Here is a 14,230-nt window from a genome sequence, read left to right on the forward strand (position 1 = left end):
AATTTCTGGGCACACAGACAACACAGCGGATTCTGCTCTTACTATTTATTATATTTATACATAGTGAAAACAGTAAATCAGATAATTTATATTGTTTGTGTGCGTAAATTACCTTTACATGTTATTCTTCTATTTTATTATTTGTATATCTTATAAAAAATATTTTATAAACAAATACACTTACATTTTCCTATAATATAAAAATAATATACCGGTATAAACTCAAATAAACATTTAGGAGCGTGATTGTGATGTCATGGGGAGATAACAATGTTCTTTGTACTGATTGGGCCGCGGAGTGGCGCTCTTTGACGTAGCCCTTCTGTCATTGGTTAGACTCACATGTCAGGTTGATACCTGATAGTTGGCTCCATCAATCAGATATTCCTCCGCTCTCTGCCTATTCGACTATTTGCGTTTCCTTCATAACTAGTTTGAGTTATACAGGTGAGTGCTGCTAACTTAAAGTTTATAGAACTAGAATTAGTTGTATCTTGTATACTGGGCTTCGAGGTTTTAGTGAACAGTACATTCCGACTAAAACCTAACATAGTATAAAATGTGCAGTAAATGGTTTAAAGGTCAAGCCAGCGTGTTTTCAGAATAGTAATTAAACAGATTAATATTGTTATTGATCTGCAGACTGCTGTCGGGAGCTGAGAGGACCACACATGGCAACTCGTATCAGACCAGTGAGTAAAGTTACACCTAAAACACCTCTTCATTGTTACCTGCTCAGATTCAGCATGTTTGAGTGGCGCACGTGAGCGCAGAAACTGGCATATGAGCATTATGAGAACATGTATATTAATACACATTTAACCCTTATAGGGTCTTTTTGGCCCCAAATGACGTTTGCTAATAAAAAAAAAAGTTCTCTTTGTCCAAATGACATGTAACTTTTTCTAGAAAAAAGTCAAACTCAGGGTCTCCACAGAGCCCAGGCAACAAAATTTAATTTTGTAAAAAAAAATATTGTTTTTTTTTTAAATACAAATGTAATTTTACTCTGTTTATTAATGTTTTTACTTCATATTTGTGCAGATTTTGGAGGACTTATCATATCTTTTAAATTTTAATAAATAAAGAAATATTTTGTTGAAAAGGTTTTTATACAAAACAGCTTTTTATGTAAAATTCACTTTATAAAAGACCCACATTTCTAACTTTCATTCATGGGGATAACATGGATAATTTGACATGGTTTAGTGTAAGATTTTTGCCCATTTTCGGAAAATGCAGTTTTAAAAGTAAAAAAAAAAAGATCACTTTACCAGTAGATGGCTGCAGAGCTCCACTATTTGCTATGTGCTATTTGACTGACTGAAAGTTTTTTTTTCCAGTTGGATTTATATCTAAATATTATGAAATCACAACTATTACATTTTTTTTTTTTTTTTTTTTGTCAAAGTTTAGCATCAAATAAGTTTTTTAATAATGTTGATTTTGAGGATGAATTTTGTCCATTTTCTAAGCGGGGTCTCATCATAATGTAACAATATTGAAAAACTGAATTTGTTCAGTATATAATTTATTCAGTTGTAAAATTTATTGTCATTTGTGGATGTTTGTGTTTATTATTACCCCGTGTCTACTTGTGTTAAACTGTGTTAATTGTTCTACACTGTGGTTTATAGATATTTCATCTTGGCAAATGGCCAATGTCAATCCTGCTCTTTTAGAGAATGTGAACATTTTCCTCCGCAGAGCAACAAGCGTTGTGCTGTTATTGGGGGATCTGGATTTTTGGGCAGGCATCTTGTGGAGCGTTTAGTGGACCGAGGATACACAGTGAATGTGTTTGACATCAGACAGGCCTATGAACTTCCAGGAGTGACGTTTCACCAAGGAGACTTGTGTGACAAACAGGTGGGGATTGTTCAGTTTCAGTCTGACACCGATACCCTGTCTTTACTCTCTCAGCTGTTCTCCTCTTTTCTCCTTTAGGCTTTGCTGTTGGCTTTGAAAGACGTGTCTATAGTGTTTCACTGTGCTTCACCTGCTCCAGGCAGTGATGACCGCGCTCTGTTTCAGAGGGTCAACATTGATGGGACACGGACTGTCATTCAGGCCTGCCATGAGGCAGGAGTACAGGTATGTATTATTTCCATATCATGTGTACGATTGAATATAACTTTTACACAGAAAGCACTGGAAAGTGATCACACTAGTCTCAAGGGTCTGTAACAGTGATTATTTGATTCCAAGTCAATTTTTGTGAAAAAATGTTACACAATTACATAATATTCACTCATTATCTACCAAAGCTAAAGGGGCTAAAGTTCAACTAAATGTTTCTCTGGCCCTCCCAATATTAAAATGAGTTAAGTACAAATAAATTTAATTTACACTACCATTCAAATGTTTAGGTTCAGTAAATACTTTTATTTTAAATCTATCAAAAATGCTGGTAAAGACGTTTACAATGTTATAAAAGATTTCTAATGCAAATAAATGCTTTTCTTTTAAACATTTGGTTTATTAAAGAATCTCTAAAAAATTATTTTCTTCCTTATTATTTTTGTTTTCCAGTACAAATATCTAACACATTCTTAAAACATTTACTTGAGAAACAAAAAGACTTAAGATAGTCTTGTTTAATGAAAAACCAAGTTGTGACCAAGTTCATTGATTTTATCCATAAAACAAGAAAAAAAGATGTGCCAGTGGGGTCTGATATATTAAGCAGCATGTTCATTGTTTAACAGTTTTCAATGTTGATAATAATCAGAAATGTTTCTTGAGCATCAAATTAGAATTTCTAAAGTATCATGTGACACTGAAGACTGGAGTAATGATGCTGAAAATTCAGCTTTGATCACAGGAATAAATTACATTTTACAGTATATTCACATAGAAAACTTTTTTTTAAACTGTTTATTTATAATCGTAATGGGGTCATTGACAAATAAAGCTTCAAAAAAGTGTTTTTTAAAAATCTTTTCAAAACTGATGTAATCATGAACAATGTGTTTAAACAAGTCTCGGTTCTTAAATAACATTTCAAAGTGTTTAAATTCATTTTTTGACTTTTTATGTCAGGCAGTACAAACAAATAGTTGTACATACTGTAGTTGTACCACCTGACATGGAAAGTGTACCAACCTACCCATACTTGAAATTAACAGTTTTTAATTACCAGTATCTGAGACAGATCTACAAACCTTTTCACACTGTCACATGGATCAGTTGGGTTCCTCTGGATGATGTGTGTATATATATATATATATATATATATATATATATATATATATATATATATATATATATATATATATATATATATATATATATATATATATATATATATATATATATATATATATATATATATATATATATATATATATATATATATATATATATATATATATATATAATAGTACAGTCCAAAAGTTTGGAACCACTAAGATTTTTAATGTTTTTAAAAGAAGTTTCGTCTGCTCACCAAGGCTACATTTATTTAATTAAAAATACAGTAAAAAACAGTAATATTGTGAAATATTATTACAATTTAAAATAACTGTTTTCTATTTGAATATATTTCACAAAGTAATTTATTCCTGTGATGGCAAAGCTGAATTTTCAGCATCATTACTCCAGTCTTCAGTGTCACATGATCCTTCAGAAATCATTCTAATATGCTGATCTGCTGCTCAAGAAACATTTAATGTGTGCAATTGTACAAAATATTTGTGTACAATTTTTTTTTTCAGGATTATTTGATGAATAGAAAGTTCAAAAGAACAGTGTTTATCTGAAATCTAATCTTTTGTAACATTATAAATGTCTTTACTGCCACTTTTGATTGATTTAATGCATCCTTGCATTATTCATTTCTTTAATTTCTTTTCAAAAAAATAAAAATAAAAATTATTACTGACCCCAAACTTTTGAACGGTAGTGTATAATGCTACAGAAGCTTTGTATTTCAGATAAATGCTGTTCTTTTGAACTTTCTATTCATCAAGGAATCCTGAAAAAAAAAGTACACAACTGTTTTCAACATTGAAAATAATCATAAATGTTTATTGAGCAGCAAATCAGCATATTAGAATGATTTCTGAAGGATCATGTGACACTGAAGACTGGAGTAATGATGCTGAAAATTCAGCTTTGCATCACAGGAATAAATTACTTTGTCAAATATATTTAAATAGTACACAGTTATTTTAAATTGTAATAATATTTCACAATATTACTGTTTTTTACTGTATTTTTAATTAAATAAATGTAGCCTTGGTGAGCAGACGAAACTTCTTTTAAAAACATTAAAAATCTTAGTGGTTCCAAACTTTTGGACTGTACTGTATATTATACATTTTGTTTACATGATAGGTTTCAAACCTAAAATGAATCCACAGTATTTAGTTTTTACATTTTTATTATTAAGACACCATTTTAAATAGTTTTCTTAGCCTGTTCACTTGTTCAGACAGTTGCACCACCTGACAGTTTGGAGGATTAAGATAACAAAACATAAAAATAATATGTATTATTTAAGTGTACTAAAAATTAATTCACACTAAATATGTTTTATGGAATAAAGTCATGATGTAATGAATTTATCAAATTATTTTAAAAGGAAATAATGCGCTTGGACACAAAAATGTGCACGTCATGTCATTGACCCAATAGCATTTCACAATTTTTACTGCATTTTTGATCAAATAAACACAGCCTTGGTGAGCAGAAGAGACTTACTGCAAGTGTACAGTATATGACTCACTCCTCACTCCGTACATCAAATTATCAAAGTTTTGCAGTGTAAGCAGCATGATGCTAAAGTATATACATGTATTCGTTTGGTACGTTCAACACTGTTATAATTTTATACAATATGCAACAGTGGCTCCATCTCTGTCCACCAAGGGATTTAAAATAATTTTCTGTGGTAGTTGACTGCATTAAGTCTTTATTTAATCCGGAATATTCTTTTAAATTATGTTATTGACATGTTTTTTTCAGAAATTAATATTGACAAGCAGTGCTAGTGTGGTGTTTGAAGGAACTGACATCAAGAATGGGAAAGAGGATTTGCCGTATGCAAAAAAGCCAATTGATTATTATACAGCAACCAAAATCCAGCAGGAGAAGGTGGGTATGAATCATATCTGTGGCACTGTTTCTCCCAATAATGTTCAGCTCTCTTCTGAAATTAACTATTCAGTTTAATTAATCTTGGTTGATGTGCTGAATCCTCCATGTCTCTAAAGCATTATGATCATCATTAATCTGTCTCTATCTGTTCAGTTGGTGTTGGAGGCCTGCAGTAAAGAGAAAGGTTTCTTTACTGTCGCCATTCGTCCTCATGGCATCTTTGGCCCCCGGGACCCTCAGTTAGTGCCCATCCTGGTAGATTCAGCCCGCAGTGGAAAGATGAAGTTCATCATCGGGTGAGAGATGGTGACATTTTGCTGAAAGCTGCTATAAGGTCTCTTGTAGCACACCATTAAAACAGCTGGGCAGAGAGGTTTATTCCACTAGGTGGCAGACTCTCACCTTGAATATTATCTTCACTGTCCGCAATGGTTTTGACATTGTCAGTGAAATGCCATATTATATTAGTAAACATAGTGGTAGTAACATAACTAACAATATTGGTAAAGAATATGGTTTTCAGAGCAAAAAGCAACAAAATAAAAAGACCAAATAGCATTTCTATTGCACCAGTATCTAACTGAACATTACCCACCTAACAGTACCCACAAGATGAGTTAAATTACCCAATGATATTGAAAAGTAAACCCAATTTTGTTCAGTCCATAGTTTACACACTGCACAGTTTGGGTTCCTTGGGTTCCAGCCTTTGTTACACCAAGGAAGAATAGCTTAAAGAGGTAGTTTGCGGGGGACTAAACAATGACAAAAAAAACAAACAACCTGTTCTATTCCTCTTTTTGGCTTATTGTTCACGAGCCAGTGACTGTGCTGCAGTGTGCTTACTATGATGGAAATTTTCTGTCATACAGCCTTCTGCACTGTGTACAGTGTGCAGTGTTTTGGAAAATGTGAATTCTGCAGTGCTCCGTATGCAACCACATGTTGCTATAGAGATGGACGTGTTTTTGTCAGTCTGGGTTCTTTAGTGTCTACTAATTGCCAAATTTTCAATGATACCAATGGCTAGAGAGAAGGTGGCTAATACAGTTGAATTAAAGCAACTGAGGTGTACGCCTGTTACTGTAATGAAGTTCGTTGATAAGGGAAGGAGAAAGCAGGAACCGGTGAACCTTTAACATAAACCTTAATCCAAAAATGAACAAATAACAAAAAAGAAGTAAAGCGTCAGCCCCTCATGGACGACGGCCGTATATAAACATAATAAATCACAACTATTAAAGGGGTGGTTCATTGCGATTTCACTTTTTTAACTTTAGTTAGTGTGTAATGAGCATAAACAGTATCTGCAAAGTTACACCGCTGAAAGTTCAATGCAAATGGAGATATTGTCTTTTAAAGAATTTTTTGTTTAAGGACTACAACAAATGGTTGGTACCGAGAACATGCAACGTAACACAAATGCAATAACATGTCATATAAGCAAGATGACAAAATCACAAGTTGTAACTGTAATTAAACTAAACTATTCCTGTTCTATCTTCATGCAGCATATATTCTCTGGCTCTGTAGGATCTTACAACAGTTCCCACACGTGCGATTTATAGATTGACATGACAGAATATGCTAATCGATGACTTTATGATAGTTAATTCCACATCAGCTACATAAATTCATCAACTAACCGTTCAAGCATCCCGTTGCATTCTATGTTGTCACTTCTTCTTGAATCTCTCTATCATTGTCCGACTTTGTTTTGAACATAAAAGGCTGAACAGTTTCTGACATTTTCAGTGAGTCTGCGTCTGCGTGAGGTAATGTGAGGCGCTGGTAAGTGTTAACATGAGCTCCTGAAACTCCACCCCCTTTTGAGAGCAGCAGCTCATTTGCATTTAAAGGGACACAAAAATGGAGCATTTTTGCTCACCATCAAAAAGTGAGAAATTTAACATGCTATAAAAATGATCTATGGGGTATTTTGAGCTAAAACTTCACATACACACCCTGGGGACATCAGAGACTTATTTTACATCTTGTAAAAATGGCATTATACCACCCCTTTAAGTACTCACTCGTCCTTTACTGTCGTCTCTCCTCATTTTATCCTTTCGGAGCTCCTCCGCAGGACTCGAGACTAGTATGGTGGGCAGGTGACGCTCAACACTGGTGCCACTGGCCTCGCTCCGTTCCCATGGCTCTCGGCCCTGCCCTGCTTGCTGCATGACCTTAGAAATCAAATTTGCTTTGGTTTTTGTACCCTTAAAACATGTTGCAAGGTTCAGAGCTTAAACATCCTCCTCATTATAAACGAAACACTTATTTAATCATGCTCCAAAAACAGCTTGTTTGGATATTGGGGGATTTGTGATGTCACACGAGCAAATACATTTGCATATGCCTGCCTTCAGAGCAATACATCAACGAATAGCTTTACATTATCGCACCATAGGCCTCGCTCACTGGAGTTCAGTTGCTTAACGGCTGACATTTGCCTAACTAGATGCGAGTGTCACGTCAAAAGCAGTTAGAACCCATTTTAATGACTTGCGCTGTCTACACTGGATACAGTATACAGATGCTTGCTCATTTTACTCCATGCTTGAGTCTGCCGACAACAGGACAAATGGAAGAAATAGAAGCGTAAAGGAACGTTCGCTTTGATTTATCCTTGCATCTCCGTACAGACTTCAGAAGGATGCCAGCATCGGAAACAAGCGGATGGTTTATTTTTAATGGTGTCCTGGATCACATCAGAGGATTATGTTTGTTCAGAGAATTTGACTGAAAATTCTTTTGTAAAAGAGGCAGGTAATGGAGAGTTTGCAAAGAAACTTTTGTTGACAAATGAAGCAGTCTATATTGGATCTGACAGCAGCTGCATCATAATGCTATGTCTGTAAAAGATGTATTCAAAACATGTATTCACATGCAATAGTGAATGGGCGTTGATACCGATGTTAGCCAATTATAACAGTGACTGTTTACTGACAAGCCTTTATGGAGTCGCTCTTTAAATACGGATCATTTTAGACAGGCTCAGAATGAGGATCGAAAATAATTGCTAATTGCATATATATTTGTTTTTGGGGGGTTTTTTTGTACAAAAAACTTCATTACATTATAAGAGAACCTCAAGGAACATAAAAAAATCCATGTCATGACCCCTTTAAATTTAGTTGAGGCGTTGTAGTGCCTCAGATCAAAAGAAGCGATCGCACACGAACCGATCATTTCTTTCGCTTTACTACTAGCTACAGCATTAAATAAACATGATTGAACATCAGAAGGTATGTTGCACGATACAGTACAACATACAGAAATCTCTATCATGTCTCATGTAATCGCACAATCAGTGTTTAAACTGCAGAAAGAACGTTGTGAAACAGCTTGTAAACTGTCACAATTATATTTAAATTACCTCAGAAAAGCCATTCAAAACTCATTAGTCAGCTAGCTTTTTGCTAAATTTATGCACTATTGCAAAGTAATTGTATTTTTAATTAGCTTGTTCTTTAATATTTAATTATTTTGAATACACCACATTCCAAATTATTATGAAAGTGACATATCAGTAAGATTTCAGTACAATAAACATTCAGATTTTAGTTTTTCTAAGAAAATGTTTGTTTGTTTGTTTATCCATGTCTTTTTAGATAACTGGTATCAATCTCAGACAAAATAATTAGCCAGGTCTGTGGAAACCCTACTTGGAGGTTGTTCCACATGATTAAGCAAGTCACAGTTCTCATGCAATATGGGGAGGAAGAAAGATCTTTCTGAAGATGAAAAGCATGAAATGTGCGATGTTGTGCAAAAGGCATGAAAACAACTAATATTTTGTGAAAACTGAATGGAGATGATCAAATTATCATAAGATTTGTGAGTGATTTAGAGCACAGCAGAACTCAGTCAGATAAAGGCTTATTAATAAAAGTTCTTGTCAAAATAATTAATTGTATTAAAAGGGCAGCTATAAAAAAAAAATGGTATTTGAAGCTCCTGGTGTCTCTGGAGTCTCAAGAAGCTCTCTTCTAAGGCTGGCAGTTGTGCATAAAGATGCATTTCAGCAACTCCAAACCAAAGCTCACAAAGAGAAACATTTACAGTGGGTTTAGAAATACTCATATTTAAATAGTTTTATTCACTGACTAATGCTGTACTACAATGGATGGTCTAAATGGATGGATTTCTGGATGGTTGGTGAATGGCCACCACGTTCCAACAAGACTGCGATGTCAGCAAGGAGCTGGTGGGTGATGATTTGGGCTGGAATATTGGGAAGTGAGATGGAAGGTCCCTTTAGGGTCTCTGAGGGTATTAAATTGACTTTTGCAAGATATGTGTAGTTCATAACTGGCCATTTTCAGCTGGTATAAAAAGGAGGATAGTGCCTTCTGAAATACAATGCACTATCCACTATCCCATGCTGCAAAAAAACACCACAGCAATAAAACTGTTTGAAAATGTATTTCTACACCCACTGTAAATGTTTCTCTTTGTGAGGTTTGGTTAGTGATGGCTAAAATGCATCTTTACGCACAACTGCCAGCCTGCATGAAGAGCTTCTTGAGACTCCAGAGACACCAGCAGCTTCAAATACCTGTTTGCTGCTCAACACTGGCTTTTTTATAGCTGCCCTTTTAATACAATTAATTTTTTTGACAGGAACTTTCATTAATAAGCCTTTATCTGACTGAGTTCTGCTGTGCTCTAAATCACTCACAAATCTTAAGATAATTCGATGATCTCCATTCAGTTTCACACAATATTAGTTGTTTTCATGCCTTTTGCACAACATCGCACATTTCATGCTTTTCATCTTCAGAAAGATCCTTCTTCCTCTCCATACTGCATGAGAACTGTGACTTGCTTAATAATGTGGAACAACCTCTAAGTAGGGTTTCCACAGACCTGGCTAATTATTTTGTCTGAGATTGATACCAGTTATCTAAAAAGTCATGGATAAATAAACAAACAAATATTTTCTTAGAAAAACTAAAATCTGAATGTTTATTCTACCGAAATCTTACTGATATGTCACTTGCATAATAATTTGGAACGCAGTGTAAATCTGTCATGTTTTTATGGCAGTCACCATTTAAATGTTTATAAAAATATTGAGTAGAAACATAATTAAGTCATTAAAAATTTATTATTATAGTGTTATTAAATAAATATAAAAATATTTTATGCAATTTAAATGTAAGTGATGTACCCACTGAGGTTCCCTATAGGCCTAGTTTACAGTATTAGTTGAAAGATTTTTTTTTTTTTTTTCCCCTTGAGGAAATTTGCCATGTACTGTACTTGATATATATACCCCAATTAATTTATATCAAATCAAGTTGCAAGCTTGTGAATCAAATTCAAATGGAATCGTGAAATTTGTGTCAATGCCCAGCCCTACACTTTTGTTAATTACCTACAAAGGGATGTTATCTGCTGATAAGCTCAACATGGCAAAGGGTTCTCAACTTAGAAAGACAGTGGGGGAGACAACAAATGTCCAGTGTATCTTGGGTTATTTTCATTTACCATGTTTTACAGTTTTACTCGATTGCTTAAACACATTTCTTGAAACTATGCCTCATATTCTCAAAACAGTAAACACAAATCCATAACGTCTCACCCAATTCCCCAAACATACTTTTTTCAGGTCAAAATGAGCTCTACACTCAAAACCATTCACTCTTGCTGAAAAAACAAACTTTGCCCTCAGACATCACACACAAGCCCTCAAAAACACACACACTACAACATAGTCTTATACACCGGTGAGATAAATTCAGAACAATACTACAAAAACCAAAAACAAAAACCAGTAATAAGTTGTGTTGCTTGTGGTTCTCCCTCTCACTTTTCGCATGATGAACACGTGTATGCATTTGCACATTTTTTTATTCCTTAATGTACTGTACAGTACAATACACCAAACAACAACAAAAAATATTCTGCCCCAGCATCACATCTTTGGTCTGGGACAGACCAGAGAATCTCATCAACATCTCAGGATATACTGGCCCTATCCAGGCAGTAGGGGGGAAATCCTCTTGCATGCCTGATCCACCCCTGCCACGCATTAACTGAAATGTCTAGTCAGGCTTTTTCAATTCCATCGTCTCTGCGTGCTACAAAAACAGAAGAACTGATTACTGTAACTGTAACACATCCTTTTTACAAAATGGAAGCAGACAGAAACTCTATCTGTATGTAAGGTAATTTGATACATGTGAACAGAGTACAGCACTCAAAAGTTACAGTACAGTACACTGAGGTACACCTACCTGTTTTCCTCCCTGAAGGTTCTTATGATTGAGGTGATGGTGAAGCAACTTAAGTTTGGCTTAACTTATTGCCCAGCCTCAGTCATAGTCATACCATGGACAAGGACATGGTCAACTAGAGGCAGGAATTTCATCTGAGACTCCTTGTCTCCTTGCCCCTCATCCTCCTCTTCTTTCTCTTCCTTCACCTCTTCCTCCACTCCTTACTGCTCTTGCTCCTCTCTGGTGTCCTTGAACTTTTCAATCACGTCTCTCTGGATCTATTGTTCCAAAACTGAATGAACTGACTCTGGCTCTTTTATCTCTCTATTGAAGGTTCTGATTGGTGTGTGATAAATTTTGACTCTTAGTGTTTCCACGTGGGTAACTGTGTGCTAATTGAGCTCAAACTATGCTGACTTGAGTGAACAATATTAAATGCTAGTGCTTTCTAAATGACAACATGGTGTAGGCAATGAGAAATGAAGGTATTTGTGTCTAGAGTTTTGCAGTGACAGTTTAACAAATCTGATGTGTCAAAACAGGGGAATAGTGTTTATAGTTTAGGGAAATGGGTGTGCTTTTTGATAAATGGCGTTATGGTTTTGAAATTTTAGTTCAAAAGCCTGGTTATAGTGTTTAAGCAATCGAGAAACTGTAAATATGTTTTGATTTAAAGTGCCAAAAAAAATATCAATGTTTGCATTTGCTTTAATGACAGCATTCAATGACATGGCATGAACAAAACCTGATGATCATGTTCTCCAGCATGATTTGAGAATGATCCAGAAAGCATCTTGAGCTTCAATAAAAGCAAGAAAATCTGCGTGAATGATTTTTTAAATTTTTATCATTGACCTAGTGTATTCATTTTGTCATTTTAAGTTTTTTTTATTTTTTTTTTAAATATAAAAAAAAAAAAAAAAAAAAAAAAAAAAAATATATATATATATATATATATATATATATATATATATATATATATATATATATATATATAAATATATATAATAAATAAATAAAAACTTTATGTCCTGCTTTAAAGTAGATACAGAATCTTAGATTTTCAATGTGGACAATTAAATCCCATTGTATGTTGATGTGATGGACATAATGTGATAAATCAGTGCTGTCTGATGCTGAATTTGTTCTTTATATGCAGAGATGGATCTAATCTTGTGGACTTCACCTATGTGGAGAATGTAGTTCATGGGCATATTTTAGCAGCTGAACACCTTAAGGCTGATTCTCCACTCTGCGCTCAGGTACTGAATGTGTGTGTGTGTGTGTGTGTGTGTGTGTGTGTGTGTGTGAGTATGTGAGAGACTGAAGGAGTGTTTCTAGATGTGCATTCATAGATTTAGGCCCATGCATGTGTGTATACTGTGTAAACATCCCACATTAATAATGCATCAAGCTTTGACTTTCCATATCCTAGGGAAATGCATTATTAACAAAAACACTCTCAGCGGTTTTCAGTCATTCATTAAGTGCAGTCAATGAACCTTTTCTATATGCAGTTTTATATGGATTTTAGCACATCCTGAGAGACCATGAATTTTGTCATCCAATTGTCCAGTCATGGAAAATGAGCATGTTATATTATCATAAATGCTCTTTTACCTATTGCAACTAATATGAGCCGTTTATTTATCATGAGAGAGGCCATGTTCCCAGACCACAAATACCAGTAACTAAAACCATTAAGCAATGGTTAATTGAACATTACTGAAAAAATGCTTCCGTATAGCCTTGCCAGCAACCCTTACAAAAACGATTTATTTGGCAAACTTATGGCTAATTTGTGGCAAATTTATTTTTATTTGTATTGCTGAACTTTCATTGACCTTTTGACAAAAATTACCATTTTGACACTACTTACAAACAGCTCTTTATTGGCAAAATGTTATAGCAAACCTGTGGTAGCAATGAATGTATAATCCAAAACCTTTAATTTAGTTTCAAATTTAATTTAATACACTTATTTAAACCAAAACTGTACCACATCCAATTTCAATGTTCTTGTACTAACAGGCTTACCATATAACCAATGACGAGCCGGTGCGTTTCTGGGACTTCATGTCCCAGATTCTGGTGGGTCTGGGCTACAGTGCTCCTCGATACCACCTGCCCTACACACTGGTCTATGGAATAGCCCTGCTGCTGTGGCTGGTGGCCTTAGTACTGAGGCCGCTCATCCAGCTCAAACCCACCTTCACACCCATGCGAGTAGCTCTGGCCGGCACCCACCACTACTACAGCTGTGCTCGTGCCAAGCAGGACATGGGTTACCGGCCCCTGGTGCCTTTACAAGAAGCAATAGTGCGCACTGTGGAGAGCTACCCACATCTACGGAAAGGAGCATAACAACCGCAGTGAAGCTGAATGTCGATTGACATAATTACTGTTTGCTGAACGGCAATATGAGGATCTGTGGGATTACCAGTGTTTATTAACAATGCACTTAATCATTCCTATGTTAAATGTACCTTTTCACCAGGATGTAACAGCATGTTGCTCAACAGTGATGTTGAGTTCAGATGGCAGATATGGACATTTGTCTCTTCTGACTCTTCTGTATAAGAGAATTCAGTCTTTATGTAAGAGCTATTCGGGTTTTCAAAACTTGGCAGTATAAATTTCAAATCAAGTTTCTAATTGTCACGTTCCTTTTTCAATACAACATGAAATGGCATTCACTTCCCCTTTTACTGTCTGTCGTTTTTAAAGGGATAGTTCACCAAGGAATGAACATTCTCACCCTCACGTCATTTCAAACCCGTAAGAATGTCATTAATCTTCAAAACAAAAATACTCAAGATATTTTTAATGAGATTTACATGAGAGGTTTCTGTCCCTCCATTGAAAGTTCAATACACCAAAACTCTTCAAAATGTTCATTCATT

The 14,230-nt window shown here is 34.9% G+C and overlaps 1 protein-coding gene across 1 annotated transcript; it reads left to right on the forward strand.

Moving 5' to 3' along the window:
• The first annotated feature begins 292 nt into the window (after window positions 1-292).
• On the forward strand, window positions 293-14,023 carry nsdhl (NAD(P) dependent steroid dehydrogenase-like). The gene is made up of 8 exons (XM_048176510.1): window positions 293-447; window positions 643-692; window positions 1,708-1,869; window positions 1,948-2,094; window positions 4,969-5,097; window positions 5,254-5,396; window positions 12,487-12,589; window positions 13,359-14,023. The coding sequence occupies exons 2-8, from the start codon at window positions 672-674 to the stop codon at window positions 13,689-13,691; spliced, it is 1,038 nt and encodes a 345-aa protein (XP_048032467.1). The 5' UTR covers window positions 293-447; window positions 643-671; the 3' UTR covers window positions 13,692-14,023.
• The last annotated feature ends 207 nt before the right edge of the window (window positions 14,024-14,230 follow it).

Source organism: Megalobrama amblycephala, linkage group LG23 (genome assembly GCF_018812025.1).
Source record: "Megalobrama amblycephala isolate DHTTF-2021 linkage group LG23, ASM1881202v1, whole genome shotgun sequence".
Classification (NCBI taxonomy): domain Eukaryota; kingdom Metazoa; phylum Chordata; class Actinopteri; order Cypriniformes; family Xenocyprididae; genus Megalobrama; species Megalobrama amblycephala.